General features: G+C 43.5%; 1 protein-coding gene across 5 annotated transcripts in view; it reads left to right on the forward strand.

Moving 5' to 3' along the window:
• Positions 1 to 1,354: 1,354 nt before the first annotated feature.
• The window catches only part of SLC2A12 (solute carrier family 2 member 12), a 52,521-nt gene continuing 30,853 nt past the window's right edge, over positions 1,355 to 23,022 (forward strand). For 2 of the 5 annotated variants that reach the window (XM_082730710.1, XM_082730709.1), the window contains exons 1-2: positions 1,357 to 1,664; positions 20,152 to 21,483. In XM_082730710.1, coding sequence (XP_082586836.1) covers positions 1,550 to 1,664; positions 20,152 to 21,483 — 1,447 coding nt within the window. In that variant the 5' untranslated portion in view covers positions 1,357 to 1,549. Of the gene's footprint in view, positions 1,665 to 20,151; positions 21,484 to 23,022 lie in introns of all 5 variants that reach the window. The other 3 variants (XM_082730707.1, XM_082730711.1, XM_082730708.1) reach the window with 3 other exon arrangements.

Here is a 23,022-nt window from a genome sequence, read left to right on the forward strand (position 1 = left end):
AAATGATACGTTCATTTAGAGCTGTGTTTTGATCCAGCCAAGAAGTCAAAATAGGTCCTGAATGGTTCAGCTTCTGCCTACAGCACAAATCTGCCTCTCTGTCCAGGGAAATGACTAGGACAGAAGGGCATGTTTCATGGCATCCTCTTAAAATCAAGAAGGGCTGAAAGGGAACAAAGTCAAGAAAATCAAAGAAGAACAAGGCTGGGAAGTTAGGCTGTAGGAGAGCTATGGCATTAGACTGCCTTATCATCACACTCTCATCCCCTCCACTAACTGCCAAGCTATGACACTTAGGCAAGCTGTTCAGCCTCCATGGTCTCTTCTGTATTATGGGGACCTGCTCACAAATGTGTTTTTGTTTGTTTGTTTTTGTTTTTAATGCAGAAGAATCATCTTTTTTAAAAAAATCATCTGAGTTAATGCCCTCAGCACAATTTCTGGCACATAATAAGTACTCCGTAAATTTTAGTTTTCACTCTTAGTGATTTTCTAAAATAATTTCAATTTCCTCTCTAAGGTTTTTCACTAAACATGATTTGTTAACTATATAACTAGAGGAAAAATGTCACAAATCTCAAAGGGCTTTGGTATAAATATATTCACAAATCAGGGGAAAAAAATTCTACTTCTCACTCCCTGATTTGTGAATATCTAGGGCCCCTCACGCCCACATAATGGGGTCATTAGTCTGGTCTCTCTGAGTTGGAAGTAGCCTCCTCACCCTGACAGTAGATTGAGGGTTGGTTCCTCTCTCAAAGACAATGATGCACAGATAAACTGGATTGCTTTGCTGTAAAAAGCTAAAGAATCTCATCAGTCTGGGGCTGTGCATGCTTGGTTTCTGGCCTGGATTGGTCCGCCAGGCCTTGCAGAGAGAGGGGGAGGAAGAAAGAGAGAGAGAGAGAGAGGACAGACCTCATCCACCTAAAACAAAATCAGGCTGACACAGGAAAGATGGCTTATGCTTTGTTTAAAGGCAAGTGTCACGACTTTTGGAGTAACAGTCGTGCTGAAAAACTGACACACTTTTCCTCCTGGTATGGCTTTGCATAAATTGTTCCCCTCCCTGCAGGAGTAACCGATACCATCTGTGAGCCTTCTGGGCCCGCAACTCTCCTGATTCCCTTTCAAGCTGCATATTTCTCTTCTTTGCCTCTTTTCAAAGGTGTAGTTACACAAGAGTGTTCCCGGCCACCCCAACCCCCCACCCCAAGGTCTTGGCCAAACACTAGGTCTGAGCGCCTTCCCCAAGCCTTTTAACCCCTTGCTTCCAGCCCGGCATCTGAAGGCGAAAACAATCCTCGGCGCCCGGCCCTCCCACTGCCTGTGATAGGCTGCCTGAAATAGCAACAGCCCGTGTCACCGAAAAGGGCAAAGCCTTCGGAAATAGAAACAAAGTTGGTTACAAATCACACTGGTGTTTCTTTTTTTTTTTTTTTTTTCACCCTTCTTTAGCAGGCGACCATGGGGAAAGTGACCACTGCCGTCAGAGCCGGCAGCCCGGGTGGCTCGGGGCCGCGGGGGCGCCTGTAACTTCTTCGCGACCATGGTACCTGTTGAAAACAGCGAGGGCCCCGGGCTGCTGAGCCCCGGGAGGACAGCAGCCGAGACCGAGGGCAGCGGCGCAGCCAGCGGCAGCCGGCATCCTCCCTGGGCCAGAGGTAAAGCGAGGCACGGGCCGGCGGCGGTACTCGGCTCTCGCTCGTGTGTGTGTGTGTGTGTGTGTGTGTGCGCGCGCGCGCACGTGAGCCGGCGAGGTGCGTGGAGAGAAGGGGACAGGATCCGGTGGGAGCTGGAATGACAAGGAGCTGAAGTGTGAAGATCCAGGTCCCACTCCTGGCGGGATGGGTCCATCGGTTGTATTGGCGGAGTGGAGAACGCTTACATTTTGGGAAAACTGACCCACCAGAGAGTCCCGTGTGTAAACACACACACACACGCACACACTTTTTCATTTATTGGCCCAAATGGGCAATCTGTAACAAGTGGACATTTAGAAACCCCGTGTTTTACATCAGTGTTCTCAGGAGGCTTCACATAAGTATTAGTTACGTAATTAATCAACACAACTTTCTTTTTTACGCTCCCAGCCTCCATTTGTGAAGAAGACTTTGTAATGAATTCAAGCCTGAAACCGCTGCTTGATTTGCTCCTGCTCTCTTTCCAACAGGCCTTTCAAACTGAGGTGCCTTTAATACTCTTTCCTTTCTGAGGTGAAATCTGAAAAAGTTTTAATTCATTTCAGTGATCTTGGCTCTGCGGAATGCTGTTCTTCATTTCCACATTGACAAATCCCACAAACACGCTGCAAGCTCTTGGCTGTCCTTTCCTACTCTTCCAGTTGGTTCCCAAAGGAATAGAAACCAATCATGATAGGAATAGAAACAAACACAAATAATTCTCTCTCTAAGGTTTTCCTCAGCTCTTCTCCCCTTCACCATTCGAAAGGTTCCCAGGCCAGAGATTGGAATTTCATGAATAATCCAGAACACTAGACGATACAAAAGGCACCTACCTTTCACCTTGCAGTGGATCTATAAAGTTATGTTTGTACCCTGGGTTTGTCTGATCTTGGATTTGAATCCATGACCCCTCTGTTGGAGGCGTGGATTGGGTCCTCGGCAATGAGAAGCGATCGGCCTTCCCTTCCCTGCTCCCTGCTCAGTTTTTCTCCTGCTTTCCCACTTCTGGTCAAGAATGAAGGTCTGGGGTCGTCCTTCAGGATGGCTGAGTCCCTCTCTGAAGCAGAGCTGCCCCTTCCTCCACATATGTTCTCTGGCTCATTAGTCTCAGAGCAGCCCAGGGAAGCTTGTATGTGAGGGTTCAGGGAAAGAATCGCAATGTTCTCTCTGAGTTCCTGAAAGATTGAGCTGCAGTGTTTGCTGAGGTGGCCATATCAACAAAAGAGTTCACTAAATAGTCGTGATAATGTCACAAAGAAGAAAAGAAACTTTGTCCTGAGGGGGCCTCGGCAGCAACAATTAAAAAAATGTACTATTTAATTTTGATACAGCTTTGAAAGCATGGTGTACTCCTAATAGGTTAAATTGTGCAAGTGCACAAGTATCCTGAAGTAAGGTCACAAGTATGTGTGTTTGGAAAGATTGAATATATTCACAAAATGAATTTAAAGTACAACTGTTTGTGTTCTAAAGAAATGATAAGTGGGTAAGTACCGTAAGTTATTTTTTAAATTTAATTCTAAATGAATCTCTGTTATATAGAAAAGGAAGCCGAAATGTTTCCCCTAAATCTTAAATAAATACAACTGATTTGTGCTATAGTTTACATTTAGATGAATACATATATTTTAGTGTCACTTGTCAATTTTCCCAAGTTGTCTGACACATCTCTTGGTCCCCAAAGGCAATTATATGTCTACCGAATTCATAGTGCAGGCTCGCTGTGTGGTTTGGGATGATACTTTAGTCTGTTTTATGAAGATGTTGAGGCGTCTAACAATAATGCTTGCCAGATACCTCTTTTGACGTCTTTATATTTCAAACTTTTATAGTTATATCCAGGAAATTCAGAGTATTTAAATATGCTCAATAATAATCATTCTAATCCTACCTTTGACGACTGAAGTTTTATATGTTCCTAGATGGGAAAATTAAAGCACAAGGAGGAACTAGTCATACAACCCAGGGGAAGATAATTAAGTCATTCGAGAGACTGAAAAACAAACAAACAAAAAATTCCCAAACTCCATGATTGCATATCCAAATGCTTTTCTGCCCAATGAAGAGTGTTGGCAGATCTTCTTTGGCCATCCCTCCTTCAGCTGGTGAGAATGCTTTGTTCCAGTGATTAGAAGGTAATGAACTTAAATTCATTTTCAAGAAATTATGACACAAAGTGCATATATTTTCAGTAAATTTTTTAGTTTATAATCTACAAACATGTTATAATTGACCTCATAGGAAGGGTTGAGCTCAATCCTGGTGCCGACCCTAACATACATGTTATTGGAAAAGTGCAGTACCAGAACATCTCACACAAGAGAGTGAAGATGCGCAGTTGGCTTGAGTTCACTCAGTGCTGGTACACAACTGAGTGTGGTGTTTCTGGCTCAGGAGGCCAGATGCCTGCTCTTCCATCTCAGGAGATGGGTCTCCCAGGCTATTCTAATTTAATGTTTCGAATGACTGGCTGAGGGGATGGTTTCCTTAAGGCCCCCTGTACCCCAGCAGCAACTGCTCCAATGTTCCGAAACCAAGAACAATATTCATTGTATGAATGCAGGTTCTCAGCACGTTAGATCCAGCTGTTGAATGCACTGGAATTCAAGTCACTAGAACTGGACTCACTGACCCAGCCGAAAGGGCTGGGCTCCATCCTCCTCAGACCCTTTTCAATCCAAAATGCCACAGCCTGAGACATAAGAAATGCATCCTTGGGCTAATCAGATGAGTGTTCGAAGGCATTTTTCTCAGACTTGTTTAAATCTGTGAAACTCCTTTTGATAAAGGAGAAGCTGAATAGGTGATCGATATGTAAGAGAAGTCATCATGTCGCTTCTCTGGAGATAAGAGGGGAGGTAGGGAAAGGAAAAACTTGAGGCTGGTGGCTTCCTGCTCCCTTCTCACCCCTTGTATCCCCGAGCAGACTCCTGGGTGGGACCACATTAGCAAACCACAAGTCCATCACCTCTCTGCTCATGCAGGCCATGCTTAAAGAGGTCAGGGCATTCTTACTACGCTCCCACTGAGTCTTGGAGTCCCATGGTTAACCTAAACCAGGCCTCCTTGAATTCAGTCAGGCCTAGTTTTCTCAGGCTTCTTTAGGCAGCCCCATAGGAAGTCTACTTTTCAGAGAGCTGAGGAGACTTTTAGAAGCAAGCTCATCCCCAGGGAAGAGTAAATCAGACCAACCGGCTTGACCTCATAACAGAGCCTTGGTTGTGAGAGGAACAGTTCTAACAATGAACCAGTCATTTTGGGAAGACCCAGGGCGTTAGCCATTACCATTCCTCCAGGCTTTCCATGTATCAAAGAATGACAAAACCTCTGACAAAAATTATTGTGTTTTAAAAACAGACGTATTTACTAAATTAATGGCTGATAACAACAAAAAGTCATTGTATGAAGCTTGATATTGCCAAGGGAGGGCCAGGATTTATAGACATGTGAATCTATGAGGTGCTGTAGACTCTTTTGTCTGAAAATAAGACCAGATTTAAAGATAACCACCTCTCTTTTCTCTTCAGTCAAATTTTCTCTATGATTGTGCATAACACATCACTTGGAAATGACATCAAAAGTCTTAATTTGAGGCTTTTTGTGACTGTGAGGCTCCAGCAGGGGGCTTCTCCAAGATCTAGAAAGAGAGAAGGCTCTAAACAAACATGGCGGCACGGTGTTACACCACAAACACTGGGTGGTGTGTCGCTCACACAGCAGGGCTCTTGTTTCCTCTGGAGATCAGTCTGACCTAGAGAGGGCAGAGAAGTTGCCACTTGCCACAGACTAGCTCCCAGGGGCCACTGCGCAGCAGACACGCATTGGTGGGAGTCGGCGGGTGGCAAGGCCTGACAGACACTGACAGAGCCTTAATGCAATGTGGCTGACCTGATGGGACTGAAATTAATCAGTAGGCACCAGTGTGCCTGAGCTGGTTTTATAGCTCATGTCTGTTCCAATAGGTCAGTGCCCCTTTCCCAGCTGTTAAACATTTGTAATATCACCCTTCTTTCTGGTAGGACTGCTGTCAGGAGCCAAGGTCTCTGAGATCCCAGGAACAGGTCTAGTGGTAGCCCTTTACTTACGATGTTTGTGAATTTTCAACGGGGTACTTTTTAGTGGGATGGATCTTCTATTAGCTGGTTAAACAAGCAAAAAGAACAACCAGTCCCAACAAAGAATGACTCCACCCTGGAGCTGCCTAAGGAAACTTCAACTGACATGTGGAAATCAAAGGTGATTTGGCCAATTTTAAAATGTTATTTTTAATTGCTGTAGATATGTGGGATTCTATTTTTCATTCAAAAATAGTTCTTGAATATGGTTTTGTAGGTAGCATTTTTTCAATAGTAGGAACCTAGGTAATACTTAGCCTAAGGGTGTGAAATGTTCTAAGAGCTCCCAGTGGCCCTCCATTAGTGTGCAGTTGACTTGTGCCTCTAAGCATTGAAATGGCTCTTTACTCAGATTGGGTGGGAAAGCACCGGTTGTATGCAATTCTAAAAGATCCAGAGTTGGGGTTCCCTAGTTCATTTTTCTTCTCATCCACAGTCTTCCCCAAGAAAATGAATTATTGAATAAAATAGGGGATGAAAGCCATGTAAAAAGACATCGAATTTTGGTGGGGAGGAAGGGGGGAAAGTCGACATAGACTTCTTCCCAAGGAGCTATTTGACCAAACTCCAAATAAAGATATTTTCTCATCCATCTTCCTTCAGAAAGTACCCAGTCTCTGTTAAAAACAAAACTTGAAATCACCCCAGATATTTCCCAGCTGAAACTTGGAGTCAAATACATAATCTTTGTAGTAAATCATGAATTCATAGGTTCTTTTCAATTTATGTTTGGTTTGTTTTGGCTCATTGGTATCATTTTAACCTCCTATGTCACAAGAACAGTCATTTATGCATTTGCTAAATGGCTATGCCTTGGTGATATACTAATATTTTATACAATTTAGTAGAAGTAATAATAAGACTCAGATAAATGATCACATAATTTTCGTTTTAGTAGCGTTCATTCTTTTCTGAACAATTTCTCACATTATAGTGTTCTGCCAAAATACAAGGGAGAAAAGTGCCATCCTTTGTTTGACTTTTAGGAATATTTTTTTTTCAAAGATTTTATTTATTTATTTGACAGACAGAGATCACAAGTAGGCAGAGAGGCAGGCAGAGAGAGAGAGGAAGAGAAGCAGGTTTCCTGCTGAGCAGAGAGCCCGATGTGGGCCTCCATCCCAGGACCCTGGGATTATGACCTGAGCTGAAGGCAGAGGCTTTAACCCACTGAGCCATCCAGGCACCCCAGGAGTATTTTTTACCTGGAGTAAATCAAGTGTAACTCACCTTGAAGCTGTTATCTGGTGCTTCCCCTGGAAGTAATTGTTTCTCAGGAACACTCATGACTCAGGTCTGCCTGGCATAATGAGGGTCTGGGGGCTGTTGGTTACATCCATATTATTTGCTTCAAAATGTTATGCTCCTGCCTGCACCTGCTTCCACACTTTGTGGAAGTCGGAGTTGGTAGCAATGTGCAGTGCTAATTTAGAAACCTGCCCGAAATGATATTTCAGCCTCAGATGTGCAAGACTTTTACGAATGGAGAGAAAAGTTGTGATTAAGATCAATTTGTAAGGTGAGAGAGCATTCCCAAACTAATGAAATATTTCAATTCCACTGGGAAACAAAATTGTTGAAACCCCAAGGCAAAATTACGGGAAGAATTTTCCACAAGGTAAGCCCAATTATGTAGGTACTGCCAAAAACGAAGGAATTCAAGAATTTATGGAAAGGCATAACTGTTATGCTGGGATCAAGGTATCATTTTACTTCCTGCACTATCAGTAAGGGAGACTGTTTCCAAGTTTTACTTCCGTGTTATGGCGATTTTACCCCACAGATTCAGGCTAAACAAATCTTTATGGAACGATTATTGTGGGTCAAAGGCTTCTATTACTATTATCGCTTCTTATCTTTACAACAACCTCAATGAGATATTATCCCCAGTTCACAGATAAGCAAACTGAGGCTAAGAGAATAACAGCAAACATTACCATGCCCAACGCAGTTTTCATTCTCATGGATTCTCGTAACAACTTTATGAAGTTGGTAATGTTGTTATCTACATCTTGGGAGTGAGGACACAGAGGAACAGAAAGGTTAAGGGACATGTCACAAACTAGCTGGTAACTTGTCAGGCACTCTGACTCCTGACTGTACCTTCACCCTTCGGCCCAGGCACCTCCAAGGGGGAAGAAAGGGATGCTCTCCAGGAAGCATGGGTAACGTGTGCCAGAGTCTCAGTATCCTAAAATCCAGTCCAGGGTTTTGCCCGCCTGACCATTAATACCATCCAGCACTGATGTCTCTACTTCCTGCTCTGTTCTGTGATCTGATCTGGAATTTGGGGTCTCTGTTACAATCATTTCAGAACTTTATTGCTTTTTTATTATAGCTACTTCCCTAATTTTCCATGCAATATGTCTTTGGCTATAAGGTTATGGGTTTCTGGGTAAAATATATATTCTGGTACCTATTCTGATTGAAGGTACTGTGAGCTTGGGCAACTCATGAGAAGTAGGAACTACGTCTTTCCTCTGTATTTCCGTCAGGGGTCACAAGCACGTAGGACAAGGAAGCACCATCTTGAGCCATCAAATCCAGATATAAGGTGGGAAATCTCTCAGCGCAGTGCTCGCAGTGACCACCTTGCTGATTGCACTATTTATCCAGATAAACCTCTCCCAACAAACACAGTGCTGGCCCGTGGTCCATCCTTCATCGTTACATGGGTAAATGAATTAAGGGTTTGTTCAGCTAAACTAAAGAACATTTTCCTTCAGCAAGACTAAGTGAGCTGGATACTTCCGAGTAAAAAAGGCCACAGAAAACCTGACCCATGGTTACAGATTTTTCCACCTCATCAGAAAGATGAGAATCTAAGTAATTACAAGATGATTGCTTAGCCAATGTTGAGTCCACTAAAACTCAGATATGATGCTAGACCCTAGGTCCAGTGGTGAATAAGAGACAATCATGTGATGTAGATGCTTATTACCAATTGGTGGAGAGAGAAAAGGGATCGGGGAGCCCCCGATGGAGAAGGTAGCCGGATGAATGATACTCTGCTAGGACCCAGGTGGGGGGCGGGGTGGGCAGCTCTACCAGCTTTTAACGGATTCTGGGAGATAGGAGAGCGAAGCTGAGTTAAGAAAGCATAACTGAGGTCAATGCATTTGCAGAGAGCATTAGAAGCAGAGAAAATAGCTTGTGCGCCAGTTCTCAGAAGAGAGAATGGCACATTCAGGGACCTACGGATATTTCTGTATGACGAGAGCACAGAGTTCATCCAAGGGCCAGAGTATGGCAGAGGAATCTGAAGATGTAAGCAGGGACCATATCAGGAAACCTTCGTGCTAAGCACCACGAGAGGAAGGATTCTTTGGAAGAGGCTCTATCAGTTTAGAGAAACCAAGCCAGTCTCCGCACGTGATCGCAGTGGGGACAGCATTAGGGACCCCCAGAGAGCCTCACCTGCATGTTGAAATCTGCTTCCTGGGGTCACCATTCTTTTAATATTTCAACAGACAGAGCTCCAGCCCCTCTAAGGTTAGATTCACATGCCCCCTTGCTCCCCACCCCTCTCTGCCCATCCTCAAACTCACACTGTCTCCCTTAGGAGCCTTGTGGCCCTTCTGATCACTTTTTGTGCCAACTTCCCGCCTCTACTGATTGTTAACTTTCACCTTGTGCAGCGAGTCCTTTCCTCATGTCATTGCTCTAATCCACGTGTCGATCACCACCCCTTTTCCTTCCCATTCTCAAATCCCATTCATAGGAGCTCTTTGTGGATCGCTATAGGACAATTAAATATTTGATGGGCACATTAAAATTCTCATGTCAAATCCACCGTAGGAAATTTCTTGTAAACTGACATATGTAAAACACATATGGCTGTAACTCTGTTGTTTCCTTATGTGGCTTTACAGCCCCCCAGTCCCCAAAACCCGACAATGTGTCCGTTCTTTTTCTTCCATTTTTCCTCTTTCTGGACATTCTTCTCCATTCTTTCTTGAACTCTCTTTCTCTTGCTCTCTCTGTTTCTTTCTGTCTGTCTCTCTCTCTCTCACACACACACATCAGAATTTGTCCTTTATATTATATGAAACCTCTTGACATTTTTTTGTTCTCTCCCCTTCCCATAGTCCACCTGTGTATCATCAATGTGTCCCATGCTCCTCTCCCTTAACACCAAGGGAGCCATCCAGGTATTTACGTTTGGTAAATAAAGTGCCCTTCCTCAGAGTTTTGCATCCATAGGGTTTACAATCTTATTTGTTTCTTCCCATTGTATTTCCCTAATTTAAACATTTTAAATGCACTAAGGGTTATTAACCAAGGGTTATTCGCTGTCATTTTCAAGTACGTAGATTCCTTTAACAGCTCCTTCAACAACTTTAAATACTCACATCATAGTCTTTGAAGTTTTATATTTATTGATTTGAAAATATGGGCTGACAGAAACTTACTGTGAAATCAGGGGACCTTTGCCTTTTTTTTTTTTTTTTTTTAATTTTTCATCATGTCTGCATACATCTGAAATCTTAAAGTTCAGGTACGTGTGCTACTATTTTCTTTCCAACATCCACTAACCATTGATGGGATGAAGACCCTTTTTAAATATTTTATTAATCCTCCAAATTCCCTAGCTTACCCCAGCTTGCACACATTGAGAGCCCCACCCAGGAAACCTCAGAGGTCTCTAGGTAAGATTGTCTGCTGGTTTGTTTTCCTCATTCATCCCCCCACCCCAACTGTCTGTTAAAAATATCCATAAAAACATGGAAAAGATGGAAAGAGATGCAAAATCGCAAAAGCATGAAAGCCAGATATAGTCATCAGTGAGTTAGGATTTAACCCTAAATAAGATGCAGGCATGGACTTAATTCATAAAAGGCAGTGAAATTTTAGCTTTGCACAAACTCGCACGGGGCATCCCTAATTGAAAGACTTTTCAGGAACCAGCTAAAGGGCAGTCATTTCCACAGACCCCTGGAGCCGCCCTGGCAGAGGGTCGAAGTTTTGCTCCACAGCCTGATCTTCCCAGCCATCTTGTTACCGTTCCTTCTCTTTCTCTCTCAGGAACTACAGTTTCCAAGATGTCCGCACCTCCGGTCAGGTAGGAAGGACAGTGGCTTATTGAATTCAGGGACATGAAATCAGTGTTAGAAGGGACAAAGCCCAGAGGAGTCACTGGAATGGTGCCTTCCAGAAGTTGTAGTTTGGCAGGTACTTGTTTTGACAAGCGAAGGACTATGGGCCCTTTTAAACCAAGCAGGAATGATACCTCTTATTCCTAGTCAGGGGCCCAAAAAGTGGAAGCAAAAAAAATTCCTTTCTCAATCCAGTGGAGTCACACCAGAAGAATAACTGACAGACATCAGAAATTTGGCTAGCAGCTACAATGTAGTTTTGAATGTTGGTAAGGTCCAGAGTTGACAGCCAAGAAAGAGTTCTTGAGACATCTTTGGTGCAAAAAGGTGGTTTTATTAAAGCACGGGGACAGGAGCCGGGGGGCAGAAAGAGCTGCTGCATCTGGGTCATGAGGGGTGACCAATTGTAGACTTGGGAGTTGGGGATGCAAAGAAAAGGGAGGTTTTCTAATGAGCTTTTGTATGCTGAAGATGACCTACGAGACACTGGAGGCCTTGCCATTGTCAAGTTAAGCATTAACTTGAAGATAGTTGGGAGTTTCCTTCTGGAAGTTAGGTTATGGATAAGAATACAGTTTTCTTGTAAATCACTAAGACACTTTGTAAACTGATAGAGGCTTCTGTCTTTTTTGGACTGTGATCTTTAGTAGTTAACCATTTGGTCCCCCCCCCCCTTTCTTCCCTTGGTTTTAGGGCAGCCAGGAGTGTCTGAGGAATGACACACAGATCCCTTCTGGGGCCATGGGGTGTCAGCTCACACTTGGCCCTCAGCTGGCCTTCTGCTCCCTCATCAACATTGCACCTCCTGGCCTAGCTAAGAGGGAAGTAGTGGCTAGAATGAGGTGCGTCAGACACTAAAAACCCACTCACTCTCACTCCCTTCTCATTTTCGGCCTTTCCTAGCTGCGGAACTAAAATATTCCAACGCTTGCATCTCATTCTCTCTTGCCAAGATGGATCATGGAACCCACTGGTTCTGGCCAATGAGACATTTGGGTGAGTCTTCAGCTGGGTCTGAAAATGAAGCTGCCAAAGACAGATTAGAGAGAAAAGCCTCCAAATGTATTTAATGTAGGTTCTGCACGTCATGGGAACCTCCACTAGGAAATAAAAACTGTAAGAAACGGCTAAGTGTGTGTACACTCGGTCTGATGATGAGTGGACAGGCATGGAGTAACATGGCAGGTCAAGCTGTATGAGGTTAAGCATAGGAAGCTAGGGGACGCTTGGCAAGGCATATTTGTTCAGATCCTTCGTGGTCTCTCTGTGTCTTCAGAGATAAGATTGCTCCTTTCCTCTGGGTGTAGGGAGGGCATCTCTCATGTGAGGGTTTGCGACCTGCTTCCAGGGAGAAGGGCAGGGGGAAGGTCAGAGGGATCCTCCTGCTTCTGCTATTTTCTCAAACTCCTTCAGATTAAAATACTCAATAAGCCAAGGTACGTTTTAGGGGTAGCACATCCCGAAATCCATCATCTTCCGCGGTACTTCTAGACAGTTTCCTCCCTGATAAAAGCAAAAAGGCCTTGCCCCATGCCTTCTTCCATTGTCACCTGCCTTTGACTTTGGCTTTTTATGCGTGGAGCTGCCACCTTGCACATATGGTGGCAAATCAGGGACAAAAGCCAATCCTCTGAGGAGGCAGGAACAGAAGGATGGATATAGTGTGAATCCTTGGAAACACCAAACTCAACTTGGTATTCTCACTAATTAAACCGTAAATGCCATAATGTTTTTAATCCTTGTTTTTTAGGTTTTGGATTCTCACAGTCAAAAATATCATAACTGCTCTGGGGGCTGGGTAAAGAGAAGGCGGCAAATCTGGCCAGTGGCAAGTCCATTTTAAACACAAAGGCAAGGAAGGGATGCATTTTGAGATTTCTTTTTTAAGGGACCATTCGTAAGTTTTGGAAAGCATCTGATTTCTGTTCTCTGTAATTTTGTAAAAGTGGACTCTGAAAAAAGAGATTAGGACAATGCCTGACAATGAGAATAAATTGAGGTGATGACGGCGCTGAGGTTGGAGGTGCAGACAGACCCTTCCGAAACTTTAACGAGCGTGAGGACGAGAAAAACCGCAGGCGTAAAATTATCTGGAATCTGTGACACGGAGGATAAACGGGAGATACTCCTCTAGGTGTACATAGCACAAGATGATGGAGACCGGCAATGAGATGAATATATACGATGAACACCTACATAATTATCACTAAACAAACAAGGGGAGCAAGAGCCAGGGACAGACGAAGAAGCCCACGTAAGCAGTGTCCCCTCTGTGTACCTGCCCAGACCACAGAAGTCAGAGAAGATTGGTTTCCGGAAAGTGTGTCCATACAAGTCCTACTGAATCAAACCTGAGATTTGAAAAATGAAAAAGAAAGCAAAGTTCCTATCCTTCTGTTTTAGAAAGGTCAGACCCTAGCAGGTGTAGAGGGAGGCCAAATTTTCCACTGGGCTGAGTTTCATTGTATGCTAAAGAGGATTAGGGGGCCCAGGAGGGGGAGAGGGGTTAGAAGGCTAGAGCCCAGTGTTTGCCACCACAGGGGGGCCCACACATGGCCTGGGGCTGAGAGGCAGCATCTGGGACCTTTTTGGCCGCTGTTGGAACTAGCTCAGCTCTCTTGGGTCTGCGGGAGCTCTCTCTGGTCAAGCCAGTGCTCCTCCATGTGACATCCAGTAAGCCTAACGAGCTCTCTCGGATCCCTTGAGGGTGATACTCCTACTCTCAAGGCGCTCCGGATCCAAAGTGACTGGCATAACTGAATAAAATGCAGGGTACTATGAGGCCACAGGAGGAAAGGCAAGGGAGAGGAGAGAGAGCAATGCTAACCAAAGAGAGGCCGTCTGGAAAGGTTTTGCAGAGAAGGGGAGTTTCAGACTGTATCTTCAGAGATGACTCAGATCTCCCTAAACTCCGAAGTTAGGGGAGAGACATGCCATGAGGGGGAGCAGCTCCAAGAGAAGCACAAGCCCGGGAATGTGCATGGCATTTTCCAGAAACAGCAAGTGATGAGGTTGGGCTGAAGAGCTGGTGCCTGGAGACCACTGTGGGGCCTGCAAAACTGAGTCCCGGATGGGCCTGCTGCATACAGTCTGAACATCTAGAGAACAAGGCCGTGCACAGGGCTGCTATTTCATAAAGCAGAAATATATGAGCGATAATGAAACAATTTATGGTCTCTACCGCGGTGCTGTATTAACAGGCTAATAACAGTGCTGAAAGCTTTATAGAAATGCTAATGCTGTGCTGCTCAGACGCTAAGTATTTGTGTAAATACAGAGTTGTATATGCTCACTGTTCCAGAATATTCCGCATTCATCTTTTAGTCTACTGACAGGAACTTGGGAGGAGAGGACCAAGGATCCGTATTCTGGAGTGCTGTTATCATTCATTCATTTATGCAATCACTCAAGGAACATTCACTGAGTATGTATTTACCTTGTGCCAAAGACCAGAGATGAGAATACAGAGATAAAGAAAGCGGAGTTCTTGGCTTTAAGGACTTTCGGTTGAACAGAAGACAAATGAATAAATAAATGAGCACCTTGAATGACAGGCGCCCTAGAAACACTCTCTTTGGTCAGGAGGACCACCCAGGGCTTAAGGGTGAGGCTGCAGAATAAGGCAGAGCTGGGTGACTTTACTGGGAGAGATGGCACTTGAGATGACTCTTGAAAGACGAGTTGGGATGAAAGATACTCAGAAGGAGTGGAGAAAGGGGAAGACCACGTCTGCAAGGCCATTTGGGGGGTCACTGCAAATTTTTCCTGAGCAAGCCATGAAGTAGGGGGTCTTCTCCATTTCTGAGACTTTGGCACGGGGCCAAGTGGTCTAATCCCTTGGCTGCCTGCCAGAAGGACTTGCGCGCGCACACTCTGCCCGGTGTGGTAGGGCTTGGTGAGCGGGCAGGTGTTCACTGTGTGTCCTTTATGCGCATAGGCTATAGTCGGTGTACAGGGAAGAAAGGAAAGCAGAGAGCCGGCAGCAACTCAAATATTATGGAAAACTGAGTGTCTCGTGCGTGAGCCAGTTAGAACGTGGCTTCCTGTGAGTCACCGTGAACAGCAGACAATGCAGCCTTTGTGACCTCGCCAAGGCAGCAGAGGTTCCTGCCCTCTGTGTCTTCCGTGTGGGTCTCGGGTGTTCGTGTGAAGCACCTTGCTTGTGAGTGCCTCTCCTGTGAGCGGTTTTACCTTCTTACCTTGTTATAGAATCCTCATGACACCAGAAGGCACACTGCTGGTCTTCCGGCAAAGCAGCCAGACGCAGGGGGAGATACGAGCCAAGGGACGGCGGGTGCCACTTGCATGTGGTTTCTGTGATGTCTGAAAAAGGCAGAGACGTCTCTGTGGCCCTTTTGGGGAAAATGAATGAAGGAAGGGCCCCTGTGAAGCAAGACCATGAACAAAATGGAGAGAGATGCTCAATTTCACCAAGAACGTAAAGTGCAAAGTGTTTGACTTCATGGCTGGATGTTCTTTGAAAAGGCATTCATTGGAATTCCTTGTCCTGCCCTCTCCTTTAGCTCTGGCTGCTTTTTCTGGGCACAGTGAGCTGCCTAAACTCTCCCATCAGTGTTCAGACAAACATAAAGCCCACCTTCCTGCCACATGTTCTTTCATTGTTCATGCCCAGATCTCTTGGAAAAGAGATTTCTGCTTTCTGATGCCCATGGGATAATGCCTTGCTTTTATCATCATCAACCAAAAGTAGGTAGGGGAAAAAAAGCCCACTTTTTATGTTTCTCTTCATTGTCTTATGATCAAATAACTCCAGGAAATTGCCCTGTGGTGGAAGTCCCACAGTGGCACAGGGCCACAATCCCAGGAGCATTAGGCACTAACCTCCTACAAGCTGCTGGAATTCAAAATCCCAAATGGGCATCGTGAAACGTGTACAGGACCATCGGCAGTACTAAGTAGCAGTATCGAGATGAGTGGAAGTTGTGTTGGTCGGTTTCCCTTAAAGCAGATCACAAGGAAGACAAACCCCTCAAATAAGATGCAGACAGTGAAGACCTTAGCCTAATTCTGTGGCATATAACGCATGTTGGTAGGCCCCTTGTGTGGGAATAAGGCCAAAGAATGTCTTAGTGTACATTTTTAGGCTTTTAAAGGCCAACTCCCTAGATAGATTGATCAATCGATCGATAGATGTGTTATGTAAAATTATTTTAGAACTTGTAATTTTATAAAAATAATTTTTAGTAATTCATATAGAAATAACTTTATTATATTTTTTTAAATTTTTATTATCATATTTTAAAAGAATTTTTATTATCATATTTTGAAAGGTTCTCATCCTTGTGCATGATAATTTATTATATTTTTAAAACTCTTAGCTGCTGGGTCTCCAGAGGGACATTGACAAACCAGGATGGGTTCCAGACCCTTGGCACACATCCCAATTCGGCAGTGTCCCGTGAACACTGACAGAAAGAACAAGGCATATGAACCCGAGTCCCGAAAATGGACAAAGAAGCAGGGTCTCTCCCCTGTCAGGAGCATTTCCCCCACAATACAAGAAGCAGGCTTGTGACTTGCCCCTCGCCTCACACCCACTCCTCCTTAATTCACTACCTCAGACTCTGTCTGAAGGAGAATGATAGAGCATCAAAGGAAGGGACTCTTGTATCTCAACGGGTCTTTCTTTTGGTAGGAAACCCTATTTCCCACCCAGCAAAGTGGGAAAACTCGGAAGGTGAAGGAGAAGAGCAGAGTGGCCAGGACAGTCTTCTGCTATTCAAGCGGCTCCAGCATCTGTTCTGCCATGTCCTGGACTCCGTATCCCCATGCTGCCCTGTGTCACTCAAAATCCCCTCCTGGGTTGCCTCCCTCAAACTACCTTTTAAGTGTTTCATTCTCCGATGTTACTTGTTTCTTTAATCTGAATATCGGTGACCAATTGCCCAAACACATAGAAGCTAATCAATATGGCAAACAGAGATAAAATGAATGACAAGTAGAGATACCAAGTAATAGGATATTCTTATCCAAATGAGAATTTGACCCGATTCTCCTTGTGGTAGAGAAATATGTTGTTTTAACACTAATTTTGGTGTGTGTGTCTATGTGTGTTTGTGTATAGTGAAACATGAGGATATTAAGACCACAATGGGGAAAATATGTGGAAATTTAGGACATGAATGAACCTATAAGAGAGTACTTTCAAGTCATTTTACAAGTAAAGATTAAAGCAGTGCATAATAAATGATAGATAATAGAGATATCACCAGAATGTTAAGTTTCTTGGGGGGCAACTACTAACTACATCTGGTTTCTTTCGTTGCTACAGATATGCCTCCCATACCTAGGAAAATGTCTGCTGTGTACTGCCACTAAATATTTGTTTTCTAATTCACTAGATAAACCACTGATTTAATTTTCACTTAATGGTTTGTGTTCACTATGCTCATGAATTAAATTCTATGTTATTGTGGATTCTTGCATTTTTATTTGTTCCTCCCTCTAAATAGTCGATCTTTTTTAGATTATTTTTTTGAAGTCACCTATGTCCCAGGATCCTGGAAATGTAAAATGCGTTGGATATTTCTTATGGGAGGAAATTCAGACCAACTTTATTTGACCTGCTCTTTTTCCTAACCCCCTACAATGGCAGGGTTAAAGGGCCCTTGCTCAGCCTATGATAAAAATGTACCCGCATACATGTCTAGTCCAGTCTATACACATCTCAGGTCTTTTCTTCTCCATCTCCCTTGCTGTTTTCTCCTCCTGTAAATGTTGGCATTCCCTAGGTCCCAGTCCTAGTCCTGCTTCTCCTGCTCCTGCTCCTCTGTTTATTCTCCCTAAGTGATCTCATTCATTCCCATGATTTTAAATCCCAGATGCATGCTGCTGAATCCCAAATATATATCTCCAGCCTTGACTTTTATTTTATTTATTTTTTTAATATATATATATATATATTTTTTCTTTTTTAAAGAATTTTAAATAGAAAACTGGGTTTTAAAATCACAGAGTTTGCATCACACATTTGCTGTACTAACATTAGATTATAAAACTGGGTGCAGTGTCAATTTAATTGCCAGCTGTAGAGAGACCAGATACATGGTAAATGATCAGTATTCATTGCTCGGTTTTCTTCATGTCCAAGATGCCATCACAGTTGTTAAGACCTTAAAAGATAAACTTAGGATTGGCAATTATAATTATAAGATGCCATTGAAGGTAAGATACAACTCTACTTCAGAGTTCCCAAAATGTAAAAAATCTGTATCTGGAGATCAATGAAATATGATACTGTTATTAGCCATTAAGAAATACTTACTGAGGGCCTTCTATTGTCCATAGTTTTAGCATTGGGAACTGTTAGGTATATAAAAATACTATACATACCAGCCTTGACTTTGAAACTCCAAATCTGTATATTAGTCTGAATTGACATTTTTAAAAAGATTTTATTTATTTATTTGACAGAGAGATAGAGAACACAAGCAGGGAGAGGGAGAGGGAGAAGCAGGCTCTCCGGTGAGCAGAGAGCCTGATATGGGACTCAGTCCCAGGACTCTGGGATCATGACCTAAGCCGAAGGCAGCTGCTTGACTGACTAACCCACCCAGGCACACTGAATTGACATTTTTAACTGAAGGTCTTATAGATAAAACAACTAAAACATTTCAGTAAATCTAAAACAGAGATCTTCTGATTTCTACTCCTTCTTTAACCCCCACTTATAACCAGTTGTCTTCTCAGTCTTCCTTTGGTCAGTATATTTCCCTGAACAATATATAGGCCTGTACACAGGGTATTGAACATTGTAAAATCACCCAGCCAACAGCTCAAACCATGGAGGCATCTTAGGTTCTGACCCACCTCTTCACATTCTAACTCCAATTCATGAACAAGTGTAGTCATTCAGTTCCCTTGAATCTGTCTACTTGTCTCCAGGTCTACTCTGAACATCCAAGTCTAAGCTACCATCATTTCTTGTTAACTCTAAGGCAACATACTACTCTTTGTTATCAGTCTTGCTCCTGGAAGAACTAGTCTGCAGCCAGCAGCAAGGAACTCTGAAGTCCATGCCCCCATACCGCTCAGTGTGCATCAACCCCTTTATACTTGGAAAACCATAAGAAGTTGTCACTGTGACTTGCAGAACCCTGTCTGAAGCATCCCCTCTGCACCTCTCCAAATGTAGTGGATCCTATTTACCTCTCCAAGCTGCTGGGCCCCACATATGATGTACTGGCTGTCCAACAGTGCCAGAAACATGCTTTCCTGTGGTACACCTTGCAAACTATTGTTTTTGCAGCAATGCTCTTCGGTTGGTTAGTTTTGGTTTCATTTTGTTTCTTTCTTGACAAGTTACAAATATATAACAGACATCCACATACCTCTTTCTGAACATTAATGACTGTTTGACTTTTGTTATTTTTCCTCAGTTTTTAACATTAAATTATAAAACAATATGAAGTCCCGTTTGTTCTTCTTCCCGCTAAGTTCCATTCCCCTGCCTCCTTATTCGGAACAAGTAATGGGTGCTATTAGTTCCCTCCCTTGCATCCATTTCTTTCTTCTTTCTGGTGCAACTTTAACTTTGTTAAGGCACACATGCATGCACACATGACCAATATCCTCATATGTTTTAGCAAGAGCCAATTGTGGCCGGATGTGGCCAAGGAGATATGAGGTCAGGTTTCCTGGAGGCTGTGCTTCATTTTTCCCCAGGTTATACCGGGGGACACCTGTAGCACTTCTTGAGGGCCCTACCCTCTCTACTCTGCCTCACAGGTTTGCCTTTAGAGGACAGCCTGCAGCAGGATCTGAGGAATTGGGCTGTCTGAATTTCTGATCCAACGCCAAAGCAGGAAATAAATGGTGTTCTTGTTTGCTCAGTCTTCATATCTGTCATCTGCTTATCTTGCATAGCTCTCTACTAGTAACTAAAAACAGCATCAGCAACACGAACAGAAGGAAGTGACTTCCTAAATGTATCCCCTCTCCTCCCAAAAATGAAAGAAAAGGATTTTTCTTTTTACATCTGATCATTTTTGTTAATATATTATTTTATTATAACATGTTTTAGTACATTCCTTATATATTTATTATTTTATTATTATATATTTATTTTGATATACTTTAATATATTTATCTTATTTTTATTATTATATTTATGTGTGTGTTTCTACTCAGTGCTCTGAGAAACTTCCTTATATAAGGTTAAGTCTCCATTCAGACATAAAGTGTTTAAAATAACAGTGCAGAACTGACCTCTCTGTCTCTTCTCTCTGCCTGTAGGTTGCGGCATGTTTACTCTCCTGTCATCCACCACAGCTGCTGTCAGTGGCCTCCTGGTGGGTTATGAACTTGGGCTCATCTCTGGGGCCCTTCTTCAGATAAGAACCTTATTAAACCTAACCTGCCATGAGCAGGAAATGGTTGTGAGCTCTCTCCTCATCGGGGCCTTTCTGGCTTCCCTCACTGGAGGGGTCCTGATTGACAGGTCTGGAAGAAAGGCTGCCATCATCTTGTCATCCTGCCTCCTTGGCCTCGGAAGCCTAGTCTTGATCCTGAGTTTATCTTACACAGTTCTCATAATAGGCCGCATTGCTATAGGCGTTTCCATTTCACTCTCTTCGATTGCCACGTGTGTTTACATCGCAGAGATTGCTCCACAACACAGAAGAGGTTTTCTCGTGTCCCTGAATGAGTTGATGATTGTCACTGGCATACTTTTCGCCTACATTTCAAACTACGTGTTTGCCAGTGTTACCCATGGATGGAAATACATGTTTGGCCTTGTTATTCCCTTGGGAGTTTTGCAGGCAATTGCAATGTATTTTCTTCCTCCAAGTCCCCGGTTTCTGGTGATGAAAGGACACGAGGAAGCTGCTAGCAAGGTTCTCAGAAAGTTGAGAGGCGTCTCGGATACAACGGAGGAACTCACTATAATAAAATCTTCCCTGAAAGACGAGTATCAGTATAGATTTAGGGATCTGTTTCGATCAAAGGACAACATGAGGACCCGGATAATGATAGGCTTGACACTGGTATTTTTTGTGCAAGTCACTGGTCAGCCAAACATACTATTCTATGCATCAACTGTTTTGAAGTCTGTTGGTTTCCAAAGCAATGAGGCAGCCAGTCTCGCCTCCACGGGGGTTGGAATCGTCAAGGTCATCAGCACCATTCCTGCCACTGTCCTTGTAGACCACATTGGGAGCAAAACCTTCCTCTGTATCGGCTCCTCGGTGATGGTAGCTTCACTGGTGACCATGGGCATCGTGAATCTCAACATCCCCATGAACTTCACCAGTATATGTAGAAGCCATAGCCCTATCAACAAGTCCCTGGATGAGTCTGTGTTTTATGGGCCAGGAAATCTGTCAGCCCGTGATGACTCTCTTAGAGAACTCTTTAAGGGGATGACTGCCCACACCAGAAACTCCCTAATGCCCACGAAAAATGATGTGGATAAGAGATGGGTGACGACCTTTCCAAGTGCTGGACTGAGCCAAGCTGAATACCAGACAGTCACAGACCCTGCGGACGTCCCAGCTTTCTTGAAATGGCTTTCCTTAGCCAGCTTGCTTGTTTATGTTGCTGCTTTTTCAATTGGTCTAGGACCAAGTAAGTATTTTATTTTTTTATTCCTTCCTTCTTTGCCCTTATGAATGTTAACAGATTGCTTTTGACCATCAGAGCATCTTATGGCTATGGTACATTTTACATAAAACTACTAGAAGTAAGATGGGGATAATACTGGCCACCTGATGTTTCTACTAATGTGGAAAGTATGCTTGGCTCATACCTCCTTTGTGAATGTGCAGGGCTGGTATTCAACAGAAAGATTAGTTTTCCATTATCTGTCACATGAGGATAATTTAAGAGCAATTGATTGGAGTAAACCAGACCTCGAAAGATACATATTGCCCAAGAGAATATATTGTTTTGTGAAAGCAGTTTACTGGGATAACATTTTCTTCTGTATCATTCCTGAGTTCTTTATAAATGGAAGAAAAAAATCAATCATTCAGATTTTCTTAAAGGCCCACTCTGGGAGGCATTCAGTAAAGAATGAGGGACAGGAAACAATGAGCTGGGAAGGAGGGTGGATTATTCCTTTAAGGACCATGTGTTTCATCACCAGAGTAACCTCCCTGAGCACTTTACTCATTAAGCAGGAGAATGGGAATCATGGTACTCCCCTTCAATACAATATAAACAATTTACAGGGAGATAGCTACACGGTTGTCTTATTTTATACAGCCAGTCTACTCCAACGACGAAGCTTAAACACTTCTCTTGCGCAAACTCTCTAGAGTTTTCTAGAACAGGTTGTTGCAGTTCCTTGTCTTGCAGCCTCTTACCCAGTCTAAAACTCTCTTTAGCGAAGTAAAGTGCATCTCTTACACCTTTCTTTTATTCTCTCAGACTTCTCTCCCCTTCTCCCTTTCTTCCCTCCTCCCTCACACAAAGTCTTGTTGTTGTTTACGAGGATCAAGGACCAAAGAAATGTGCTCAAATAAAAGGAAGTAGTGGAGCTTGGGAACATGAGAAGACATAGGTTATGCTGAAGGAGAAGGAATCTCATGGACAAATTTTGGTTTCTGGTGTCAGTGTTTCCAGAAAGAAGGTCACTTTAGGGCTTGCTCTGGTGATGTACGGTTAAGTCATTAACTCTTCATTCAGGTGATATGTATCAAGTGGCTAGTTTTTCACAAGAACAAAGAACTATGCCAGATGTTGGGGAAATAGTAATGAACAGACAGACACTGTCCCTGTCTTTAAGGAGATTACACCTGACGTCACTGAGCTATATTCCCTCTGTCTGCTGCTTTCTGGTCGGGGACTGGTGGGTTTGGCCTGCTTAATCTCAGTTATTGAATAACTGGATTTGCACAGGGCGGATCTGGCCTCTCCTGCAGCTCTGTTTCCTCACCGTGCAGTGGGCTGTGAGATCAGCCTCTGGATATTGACTCTTTCAAATTCTAGAATGAGAGAAGGAATCTCATTGACTCTGCTCTTTGCTATGCAGAGTTATAATTGGTTGTTCACGGACACCTCTAGGCCACATAGTCCAAATTATGCATGACCAGAGCTGGCCCTTCCTCTGACATTAAGAATAGACGGGTCTGCTTACGAGACCTGTACATGGACGGATAGAGT

The sequence above is a fragment of the Mustela nivalis genome, assembly GCF_964662115.1.
Source record: "Mustela nivalis genome assembly, chromosome: 5".
Classification (NCBI taxonomy): Eukaryota; Metazoa; Chordata; class Mammalia; order Carnivora; family Mustelidae; genus Mustela; species Mustela nivalis.